The sequence below is a fragment of the Staurois parvus genome, unplaced genomic scaffold, assembly GCF_062004578.1.
Source record: "Staurois parvus isolate SC_StPar_1 unplaced genomic scaffold, SC_StPar_1.0 ptg000180l, whole genome shotgun sequence".
In the NCBI taxonomy this organism is placed as follows: domain Eukaryota; kingdom Metazoa; phylum Chordata; class Amphibia; order Anura; family Ranidae; genus Staurois; species Staurois parvus.
Window position 1 is genome coordinate 22,141 of NW_028317976.1, and position 12,305 is coordinate 34,445.

Sequence of the window (12,305 nt, forward strand, 5' to 3'; positions counted from 1 at the left end):
ATAGTGGTCTCTCTGTGTATATAGTGGTCTCTCTGTGTATAGTGGTCTCTGTGTATAGTGGTCTCTCTGTGTATAGTGGTCTCTGTGTATAGTGGTCTCTCTCTGTGTATATAGTGGTCTCTCTGTGTATAGTGGTCTCTCTGTGTATATAGTGGTCTCTCTGTGTATAGCGGTCTCTGTGTATAGTGGTCTCTCTGTGTATAGTGGTCTCTCTGTGTATAGTGGTCTCTCTGTGTATAGTGGTCTCTGTGTATAGTGGTCTCTCTGTGTATAGTGGTCTCTGTGTATAGTGGTCTCTCTGTGTATAGTGGTCTCTGTGTATATAGTGGTCTCTCTGTGTATAGTGGTCTCTCTGTGTATAGTGGTCTCTCTGTGTATAGTGGTCTCTCTGTGTATATAGTGGTCTCTCTGTGTATAGCGGTCTCTGTGTATAGTGGTCTCTCTGTGTATAGTGGTCTCTCTGTGTATAGTGGTCTCTCTGTGTATATAGTGGTCTCTCTGTGTATAGTGGTCTCTGTGTATAGTGGTCTCTCTGTGTATATAGTGGTCTCTCTGTGTATAGCGGTCTCTGTGTATAGTGGTCTCTGTGTATAGTGGTCTCTCTGTGTATAGTGGTCTCTGTGTATAGTGGTCTCCCTGTGTATAGTGGTCTCTCTGTGTATAGTGGTCTCTCTGTGTATAGCGGTCTCTGTGTATAGTGGTCTCTCTGTGTATAGTGGTCTCTGTGTATAGTGGTCTCTCTGTGTATAGTGGTCTCTCTGTGTATATAGTGGTCTCTCTGTGTATAGTGGTCTCCCTGTGTATATAGTGGTCTCTCTGTGTATAGTGGTCTCTCTCTGTGTATAGTGGTCTCTCTGTGTATAGTGGTCTCTCTCTGTGTATAGTGGTCTCTCTGTGTATATAGTGGTCTCTCTGTGTATAGTGGTCTCTGTGTATAGTGGTCTCTCTCTGTGTATAGTGGTCTCTCTGTGTATAGTGGTCTCTCTCTGTGTATAGTGGTCTCTCTGTGTATATAGTGGTCTCTCTGTGTATAGTGGTCTCTGTGTATAGTGGTCTCTCTCTGTGTATAGCGGTCTCTGTGTATAGCGGTCTCTGTATATAGCGGTCTCTCTGTGTATAGCGGTCTCTGTGTATAGCGGTCTCTGTGTATAGTGGTCTCTCTGTGTATAGTGGTCTCTGTGTATAGTGGTCTCTCTGTGTATAGTGGTCTCTGTGTATAGCGGTCTCTGTGTATAGCGGTCTCTGTGTATAGTGGTCTCTCTCTGTGTATATAGCGGTCTCTGTGTATAGCGGTCTCTGTGTATAGCGGTCTCTGTGTATAGTGGTCTCTGTGTATAGCGGTCTCTGTATATAGTGGTCTCTCTGTGTATAGCGGTCTCTGTGTATAGCGGTCTCTGTGTATAGTGGTCTCTCTGTGTATAGTGGTCTCTCTGTGTATAGCGGTCTCTGTGTATAGCGGTCTCTGTGTATAGTGGTCTCTGTGTATAGCGGTCTCTGTATATAGTGGTCTTTCTGTGTATAGCGGTCTCTGTGTATAGTGGTCTCTCTGTGTATAGCGGTCTCTGTGTATAGCGGTCTCTGTGTATAGTGGTCTCTCTGTGTATAGTGGTCTCTCTCTGTGTATAGTGGTCTCTCTGTGTATAGTGGTCTCTCTCTGTGTATAGTGGTCTCTCTGTGTATAGTGGTCTCTGTGTATAGCGGTCTCTGTGTATAGCGGTCTCTGTGTATAGTGGTCTCTGTGTATAGTGGTCTCTCTGTGTATAGTGGTCTCTGTGTATAGCGGTCTCTGTGTATAGCGGTCTCTGTGTATAGCGGGCACAGCAGAGGGGCGATGTGCGCAGCAATCAGAGGAGTTCCAAGCATCTCCCCATCCCAGAGAGGCTCCAGCCCTTCCTTCCAGGCACTTCCTTCCTTCCTCCTCAATACTGGGCTGCTGGGAGGGCTGGGAGCATATAAAGTTGGGGCAGAGTGAGCCATGACACAGAGCTCTATGCGCGGAGCTCTCAGGACTTCCCGGCTCCGCTCCTCGGACTTTGCCCTGCTCCCGGCACCCCGCTCCGCGCTCCGCTCTTCACCCTCCAGCGCAGCATGCTGACCCTCTGCCTCCTCTGGGCTCTGGTCGCCCTGGCACAGCCGGCTCCCTTGGATGAAGTCTCCTCCACTTCGGAGTTCGTGTGCCTGGACCGAGCCTGCTACTCCATATCCTGGGAGAAGAAGCGATTTACTAAAGCCAAGACTGTGTGCGAAGCCAGGAAGGGGCAGCTGATGACAGTGAGGAACTCGGTGCAGGCAGATGTCATCTTTATGTTTCTCCACAAAGTCGAGAGGAAAGTCAGGGTTTGGATAGGACTGGAACAGCCCTTTAAGAACCGATGCACAGATGTATTTCAGCCTCTAAGAGGCTTCACATGGGTGAGTGGAGACAGTGATACTGACTACACCAGCTGGAGGGGCCCTGGGGAGAAAAAGTGTGGGGCCCTCTGTGTCACTGTCCAGAAGGATGGCACTTGGGAAGAGACTGACTGTGATTTCAAGGCTGATGGGTACTTGTGTGAGTTAAATTATGAAGATGTGTGCACCCAACTTAACTCGCCAATGGACTTTAACATCACGTATTCCCACATGTCCCTTGGCCTTGGCCGTAGTGGGAGTTTCGTCTTCCCACCAGGCACCAATGCCCGCATATCCACGTTCCAGGACTCTCTGCTCTGCACCAGCGAAGGTGATGGGCACGTGCAATGGAGGCGTCTAACCCCAGGACCTTGGAATTGCAGTATAGCGAATGGGGGCTGCGAGAAGGATTGTGTGGTGGAAAACGGCACCCCTAAATGTATGTGCCCCCCAGAGACGCAACTGAATGAAGATAACCGGACTTGTAGCAAACTCTGTGACCCCAGCCCTTGTAGTCAGCTTTGTTTTCCAATATCCGAGGCTCCCGGATTCACCTGCATGTGCCAAGAGGGATATGAACTTCTAGATGATAGAAGGACCTGTATAGATATTGATGACTGCGCAGTCAACCCCAACATCTGTGACCACCATTGCACCAACACCATTGGCAGCTTCGTATGTGGCTGCAAACCTGGATTGGAGCTGGTGACCAACCCTGATTGTGATAACTTGGATGGGTGTCCATCGGAATGTGTCGACATCAATGAGTGTGATGGCCCGAGGGCCATGTGTGAGCAGGACTGTTTAAACTTCGAGGGGGGCTACAGGTGTTTCTGTTTCCAAGGCTTTGTGGAGGATAAACAAAATCCCAACAAGTGCAAAAGGTTCTGCAACACCTCTTTCTGCGAGGCCGATTGTGATATCAACGAGGTAGACAGATGTGAGTGTCCAGACGGCTATATCGTGGATCAGAACGATCAAGGTGAGGCCATCTGCACTGATGTCGATGAATGTGAGAATAACCCTTGTGATGGAGGCTGTACCAATTTCTTTGGGTCCTATGAATGTACCTGTCCGGAGGGCTTCATAGTCCATGGCCCTGAATGCAAACCTGAGGAAGGTTCAGGTTTGCCCGAAACAACCACAACCGCCAAACGACCTTTCGAGACGCCACCAAGCAAGCCCCCTCCACCAGATATCCACAGCCTGCAGCCGGCCATGTTGTTGGGGATATGCATTGGAGTTATATCCATGTTAACTGTTCTGATAGCCATCCTGTGCCACATGTTGAGGAAGCACTACATGGAGCAGCATGCCTTGGACTACAAAACGAAACAATCTGAATCAGATGTCAAACTGCAGCAAGTGAAAACAGATACACAGAAGAAATATTAGTGCTGCAATGTCTAGACTCTTCATGCCTGGAACATATAGACCATACCATGCTGCCTCTGGGTTCAGTGAGTAGATATAGCTATAAAACAATGGCCTTGGTATGACCAAAGGCAAAGCTCTGTCAGGTTTTTATTGTCGTCACCATCTCTGGTGACCATTCTCACTGAAGGTCAAAATGAAAGAAATTCCCAAAGTTGGTGGTCACCAGAACAGGAATAGGGGGGACATCTTCTAATGGGGACATTAGTGACAACCAGGGATTCCCTCACCTTGTAGATATTTTCTCTCACTTTCTGTTGTGGCTATGGGACAGGAAGTGAAAGGAAATCTCCCCAACGGGACACAGATGGCCAAAAAAAATCTGACAAGGGTTCTAACCCCTAAGAGACAACAAAATTGCTTTCAGTTTTTCTTTAAATTGGAGACTGTATTAGAGGATGGGATGGTTGCCTTGCTGTATCCTCTACAATACTTCTCCTGGACAATTGAGGCTAGAGCTTTAAATTGGAGGACGATCTGTAATGTGCAGTACCCCAAAGCAGCCAATCAGAAATCAGATGTCCTCATATTTTGAAATGTGAGCTCACTCTATGGGTTCCTGTAAGCAGTAATGCACCCTCGTTAAATAAGCCCCACTAACTATTGCCAGCCATACACAGTCACTTCTGCTTTCAGATCTAATCTGTCAGATCAACAACATCTGGAGTTGATTTACTAAAGCAGGGGGTCTCCAAACTATGGCCCTGTTGAGGAACTGCAAGTCCCATGAGGCCTTGCAAGACTCTGACAGCCACAGGCAAGACTCCTAGAGGCAGAGGAATGATGGGAGTTGTAGTACTTCAACAGCTGGAGGGTCATAGTTTGGAGACCACTCTAATAAAGGAAAAGAGACTTTGAAAGGGAAGGGTTCACTTAGCTCAGCAGATACGGTGAATCTGTGTTCATATCCAGAATCTGATCATGTTCAAAAGAAATGCAAAAAAAAAAAAGCCGGACTTTTGTTTGCATGTGATTGGTTGATTGAAGTGAACAGGACTTCATCTAAGCTGGGCGAGTATTCACTTTGCTAAGTGAATGGTCTCGTTCTTAGTAAGGCAGCCCCATTGCCCGCTTACCACAAGGGCATTGTAAAATCCATCACACTACATGGTAGGTTAAATCTGAAGAGAAGCCGGAGGGCCCATTCAACATCACGTGTTGGGCGCAGGTAAATGCACATGTGTTAATGTGCAATGGCGTGCTGCGTTATGTACTATCTCCTTATCGCCTGGAACATGTAAAGGGTCTATGGTACAGGAGAAGAGCCAGACTCGTGCTGGCTTGCTGCTTATCATGTGCGTTGAAGCGCATTATGCTGACACATATCGCCATGCGTTGCGTCCTGTTCCACTGAAAAAAAGTAGGACTTGCTCTCATTTTCTCCACTGCAAACCAGTGCAATGCACCAGGGGACAATGTTTAGCATGTATGGAGGAATCTCCTTTACCCCTGATGGAAGTGAGCAGCGCCTCACCTCATTCCCTACTAACTGGAGATAATTCACTTGCACAGTGAACAGTCTTTTTTGCCTTTATTTAACCCCCCCCCCCCCCAAGTATATTCTGCTTAACTGACCCTCTGCTCCCTTCGTGCTCTAAGGCCAGTCCCCCAGCATTCTGACAGTGCATGTCCATTGAGTCCAATACAGAGACCAAAGCCCTGCATTGGCCTTGAGGATGCTGATGGACGGTCCAGCAACGGGAGTGTAGGGGGTGGGGGAGCGGCTGGCAGGGCAGCGGATGAGCAAATCTGCTTTTTCTAGCACCCTACAGATATACAAGCATTTAACCCTTACAGTGCGGGGCAGCCTCTCTGCAAGGGAGGATTTTTGTTTTCCCTGGAATTCAGTTTTAGATATGAACAGCCCCCCCCCCCCCCCGTACTAATATACAGGATTCACTTTGTACAAGCAAAAGTATATGAAGCTTGGAGGCTGCAGAGTCCTATATGCTGACCTTTCAGGTGCGAAGGGGTGGGCAGGAGGGGCAGCTGCCCCTGGCACAGTGAAGTAAGGGGGCAAAGAATAGATGCAGGGTGCATTCACAGTGGGGGAGGGGCGCAGTTCTGGATCCTTGTCCAGTGAGCTGGACAACCAACCCTGTCAGGCGCTGTCACTTTTAGACCAGTATTTAAAGGGTTAAAGTTATCAGATTTTCTGTAGAAATGCATTGATCGGTGTGATCGGGGGTGTGGGGGGGGCACTTACCCTATGAGACTGAGGAAAACCAGGGCAAAGAAAATGGAAGCAGCCGTGGATCTGTTATTCGTGGCGGCCAATCAAATGGTTTCTATATTTGTATATAGCTGTAGAATAATGTAACACGTGAGCCATCAATGAATGTGCTGAGTTTGGAGTTTCTTTCATCCCCTTTATTGGTTAACAAAGTAGAACTGAGGACAAAACTTGTATTTTTTTTTCATTTTGGACAGAGTAACCCCTGTTGTTTGTTTTTTTGCTTTTGTTTTGTTTTTTTTCTTTTTGCTATCTGTGTCCCCCTTGGATAGATTTCATTGCACTTCCTGTCCCATAGCCACAATAGGAAGTGAGAGGAAATCCCTCCAAAGTGAGGGAATCCCTGGTTGTCACCAGAGTCACCCCAGGCTCACACTTATGCATTTTCCGTAGCATTTGCAGAAACGCAGTGCAGTCTATTTAACGTGATCTCTTATGGGACAGGGTCACGTCTCTGCGTTTTCACCCGGTGCGGTTTTTGGAAAGGGTCAGGGCTGGTTCACACTATAGAAACGTAGTCCGGATGCGTTCTGGATGTGTTTCTGCATGCGCATTTTTGACATGTTTTTGGCACATTTCGGTGCTTTTTTAATGCGTTTTTGGTGTTCCAGTGCATTTTTAATGCATTCCAGTTCATTTTTCCCCCTCTCTTCTTCAATTTAAATAGGGACATGTACGTTTTTGGTGCGTTCCAGTGCATTCCCGCTGCGTTTTTGATTTGTTTTACCACCTCCCAGTACAGTTCTGTGCAAAAAAAACGCAGCCTGTTCTACTTTTTTTTTCTGCATCCGAAACGCACCGTAACTGCAAGCGCTGATGTGAACTGTGACATTGAAAACCATATCACCGACTTTTTGTGTGTTTTGGAGGCAGAAAAAAAAGCAACTGAAATGCATGCAGTGTGAACTGTCCCTCAGGGACTTTTTTTAATGCAAAAAGTTGCGTTTTTGGTTCTATAGACTTTAATAGAAACGCTGCAGAAAAGCATGTAGTGTATTTTTGATACGTTTGAAATCTGCCTAGCAACAAGAAGAAAACGCATAAAAAATGCATGTGCAAAAAACGCAATGAAAAACGCACTGCGGAAATGGATCAAATGCAAACTGCATTGGTGTGAACCTAGTCTTAGTGTCCCCATGGGAAGATTTCCCCTCTATTCCTGTCCTGGTGACAACCCAAAATTTGGCATTTCTTCGACTCTCAGTGATAACTGTCACCAGAACAGAGAGAGTGAATCTCCCTAATGGGGACACAGACAGAAATTGTCAGGGGTTCTAATCCTCCTCCACTCTATCCAAGACTAAACAAAACCCAAATAACAGAGTCATTTAAGTTGCAAACTTTCTGGATAATTTAGATTCCTTCTTCAGGCTTTATGCAATGGGGGGGATTTACTAAAACTGGATTCCCCAATATCTGGTTCAGCTGTGCATAGCAGCCAATCAGCTTCTACCTTCAGCTTGTTCAATTAGCTTTGACAATAAAACCTGGAAGATAATTGGTTACCATCAGGGGCGGACTGACAACTCACGGGGCCCCCGGGCAATAGGGGATCATGGGGCCCCTGTGTCCTTGCCCAAAATCAAAAAAGCCTATGAAAAAGGTACCAGGGGCATCTCATGGGGCCCCCTACTGACCCTGGGCCCTCGGGCAGTGCTCGAGTTTCCAAATGGTCAGTCCGCCCCTGGTTACCATTCACAGCTGCACCAGTGTCTGAGCGATCCAGTGTTAGTAAATCCCCCCAATGTATACATTTAAAAAGCCTTAAGAAGGGATCTAAATGATCCTGAAAGCTTGTATCTTTGTTAACTTGTTTCAGGTATCACTTGGGGTGAATTTATTACAAAAAAAATTTGCAGCACAATTCTCCCAGCAAAAGTGCATGTGCATTCATTTTGTGTGAAATTGGGCAAAAACAAATGTTATTAAACTGTTTCCTGTGCTGGTCAAATGTTTTTAATTGATTTAATAAAGAAAATACCGCATTTAGCCATTAGATGGTGCTAAGTGTTATAGGAAATTTTGTATAATACTTAGCACCATCTAGTGGATAAATGATGTAAACACAAGGACAAAAAATGAATGTTATTAGGCTATTTCATGTGCGGGTCGAATGTTTTGCATTGGTTTAAAATGGAAAATACCACATTTAGCCAATAGTATTATAGGAAGGTTTGTATGTTACTTAGTACCAGGGGCGGACGGACAACTCATGGGGCCCCCAGGCAATAGGGGATCAAGGGGCCCCTGTGTCCTTGCCCACACTCAAACCACACCAAAAAAAGCCTATGAAAGGTACCAGGGTCATCTCATGGGGCCCCCTACTGACCCCGGGCCCTCGGGCAGTGCCCGAGTTCCCAAATGATCAGTCCGCCCCTGCTTAGTACCATCTAGTTCAAGGGTGCCAAACTGGTGGCCTGTTGCGAAACTACAAGTCCCATCATGCCTCTGCTTTTGGAAGTCATGCTTGTAACTGTCAGTCTTGCAGTGCCTCATGGAACTTGTAGTTTGGCAACGGCTGGAGGGCAGCCAGTTTGACAATTTTGATCTAGCTGATAAATGGTGCAAACACAGGGCAAAAAAAAAAAAGTGTTATTTCCTGTGCTGGTCAAATGTATTTGTTTTTGCATTAAAAAACGGAAAACACAGAAATCATTTGGCCACTAGATGGCGCTAAGTATCACTGGAATTTCATAGAATATTTAGCACCATCTGCTGGCTAAATGTGGTATTTTCCATTTTAAATCAATGAAAAACATTTGACCAGCACAGGAAATAGCCTATAAACATCCATTTTTTTGGACCTATGGTTACACCGTTTATGCACTAGATGGCGCTAAGTATTATACAAAATTTTCTATAATTCTTAGCGCCATCTGCTGGCTAAATGCACTATTTTCCGTTTTAAATCAATAAAAAGCTTTTGACCAGCACAGGAAATACCCTACAAATATCCATTTTTTTGGACCTATGGTTACACCATTTATGCACTAGATGGCGCTAAGTATTATACAAAATTTTCAGTAATACTTAGCGCCATCTGGTGGCTAAATGCACTATTTACAATTTTAAATCAATTAAAAACATTCGACCAGCACAGGAAATAGCCTACAATCAGCCATTTTTTGGACCTATGGTTACACCATTTATGCACTAGATGGCGCTAAGTGTTATATGAAATTTTCTATAATACTTAGCGCCATCTGGTGGCTAAATGCACTATTTTCCATTTTAAATCAATAAAAAGCTTTTGACCAGTACAGGAAATAGCCTAATAACATTGTTGTTTTTTTTTTTTGCCCCATTCACATGTGCATGCACTTTCACTGGGGCAATAGGTATGTGTTTTTTTTTTTTTTAATAAATACACCCCTAAAACTCCAAACTTCCTGCATACTTCTGTGTATAAATAGTGCAGAATGACCGAAAACCTGTTGAACTTTATGGTACACAAATAATTTTTTTAAATGTCATTTGGAAAACCCAGCTTAGCTCCTCTTGATGGCATGCTCCGACCATGAGCCTTTCTTGAGAATAATATGGAGAACTGTAGCCAGCACTGTCTGTGATCCCTCTTCTGGAAAGCTGGGATGTTATTGGCTACAGCCAAGCAGGAGCGCTATGTAGATTTACGTAAAAAAAAAAAAACTGACATGATTTTTCCATTGCCTGTATGGAGTGCAGAAACCGCATGTAACTGTTCTACTCTCCGGAGAGAAGGGCAGAGAGTCATACTGCTTAGATTAAGTTACGGTTGGCGTTCGTCTGACTCAAGAAGCATGTGACCGAAAATAACCCTCCAGGAAGTCATAACTAGATACAGCCCTTCCAAGGAAACATGTGCTGAGATAAAGACATAAGCGGCCATTGCTGACTTCTTGTTGTGTGTCCGGTTGTCTCTGACTTCATCATTATTTTTTATTAAAGACTCAGAGCAGGCCAGGGTGATGTCACAACCAAGTCTTCCATTGCTGTTCTGGGTCAGTCACTCACAAAAATGATCAATACCATGGGGTGATGACAGCCAGGCAACTAGCATTTTCAGGAGGTGCTGAGCAATGGCAGCTGTTTTCATTTATGCTGCTTGTTCGTTCTGAAGTTGTCTTACAGTTTGCTGCAAGGGTCAGTTCATCCTAAAGTGATATTTTGTTTCGTAGTAGATGATGGAGAGTTAAAGTGGAAGTACATCCTAGAATAATAAACAGCCATATAACATGTAGGCCTTGATAAATACATAGCACCATGTCAGCACTCCGGTTGTCCACCAATGCATTGGAAACTGATGGCCATTTACCAATGACATCATGGTATCCACCAGACCAGAGATCATGGTTACCACTAGATTAGAGATCATGGTCTCCACCAGACTTCAGAACATGGTATCCATTCAGAACACAGAACAAGGTATCCACCAGATTAGAGATCACGTTATCCATCAAACCACAGAACAAGGTATCCACCAGATTAGAGATCATGGTATCCATCAAACCACAGAACAAGGTATCCACCAGACCAGAGATCATGGTTACCACCAGATTAGAGATCATGGTCTCCACCAGACTTCAGAACATGGTATCCATTCAGATCACAGAACAAGGTATCCACCAGACCAGATATTATGATATCCACCAGATTATAGATCATGGTCTCTACCAGACTAGATATCATGGTATCCTCCAGACCACAGAACATGGTACCAATGACATCATGCAGCTCATGAGGATCATAGTGTCTACCAGACCAGAAATCATGGTATCCACCAGATTAGAGACCATGGTCTCCACAAGACCACAGATCATGGTATCCATCAGACCACAGAACATGGTATCCACCAGAACAGAGATAATAGTGTGCACCAGATTATTGATCATGGTCTCTACCAGACCATATATCATGGTATCCACCAGACAACCGAACATGGTTTCCATCTGGTCACAGAACATGGTTAGCATCAGACCACAGAACATGGTATCCACCAGACCAGAGATCATGGTGTTCACCAGACCACAGATCATGGTTTACACCAGACCACAGATTGTGCTATCCACCAGACCACAGATCATGGTTTACACCAGACCACAGATCGTGCTATCCACCAGACCACAGATCATGGTTCTCACCAGACCACAGATCACGATGTCCAACAGAACAGAAATGATAGTGTCCACTAGACCACAGATCATGGTATTCACCAGACCACAGATCATGTTGTCCACCAGATCACATATCATGGTATCCACCAGACCACAGCATGAACTAATCCACCAGACCACAGCATGAACTACAGTTCATGTTATCTCCAAACCACAGATCATGCTATCCACCAGGACCACCAGAATTTCATCACTTTAATTATTTGTACCCAGAGGGGCTGCTGGTCTATTAGGATCCTAGAAACAGCCCATGTTGCCCTATATGAGCAAATTCGTACATCTTTCGGAGACTTTTGGTGAGGTCTATGCTCTTGGGTTCCTGCATCTGCACTCTTGGTGTGGCCACTAAGAAGGGTTCCTGCTCTCCCTGTTGGATTTTAATGATTGTATGAGAATGTAACAGGAGACGCTGGAACACCAAAGGTGAACAGAGACACTTAAAACTCCTAGGTAGACAGGGGTCAGGATTTATGGCTGGAAGAGCCATTAGATCATCCAAGACATATTAGGTATCAGGGGCTCATCTATAGCCAAGTATCACGTATGGATGGACTGACCCTTTAAGTCACAGACTCTGTACTATATGTAAATATAACATATTACCGTGTGGGTGAACTGTCCCTGGAGTTAATGAAGGGTATGGCCATCACACATCCTCATGCAGAGAACACAAGCTAGGTTTTGTGTTGTGATTCGGAATCATACACTAGTTAGTAATATATGTGAATAATTATTTATTGTGTAGACCTTGTACAGCTTTGTACAGTATGTGCGTTCTTTTGTTTGTGTAAATTTACTAGTGCTGTTAGAAACGAGTATTTTATATCAATAAATACTTTATGATTTGTTGTTATAGTAATGTGTTTCAGTGCCGACATTTATTGTGTGAAATATTAATATAAAAAAAAATATAAAATTGGTATAGATATTAAATCGGACCTTCTCCCGCTGGATACATTGGGCATTGTTGCTGTTCTCCATCTCTCCTTTTCTGATTGTCTGACTCCTTTTTTTTTGCCCCCTCCTGCCATTCTTGCCCAAGCACCTCACATATGAATGACTTTGTCACTCAATAAAATAAAAAAAAAATACAA

The 12,305-nt window shown here is 44.8% G+C and overlaps 1 protein-coding gene across 1 annotated transcript; it reads left to right on the forward strand.

Annotated features, from left to right (window-relative positions):
• The first annotated feature begins 1,820 nt into the window (after positions 1 to 1,820).
• On the forward strand, positions 1,821 to 12,070 carry LOC149462241 (thrombomodulin-like). Its single transcript, XM_089677196.1, has one exon. The coding sequence runs from the start codon at positions 2,089 to 2,091 to the stop codon at positions 3,784 to 3,786; it is 1,698 nt and encodes a 565-aa protein (XP_089533322.1). The 5' UTR covers positions 1,821 to 2,088; the 3' UTR covers positions 3,787 to 12,070.
• The last annotated feature ends 235 nt before the right edge of the window (positions 12,071 to 12,305 follow it).

What these genes read in the sequence shown, in the direction of transcription:
- LOC149462241 (XM_089677196.1), top strand. Translation starts at nt 2,089, where the DNA reads ATGCTGACCCTCTGCCTCCTCTGGGCTCTGGTCGCCCTGGCACAGCCG.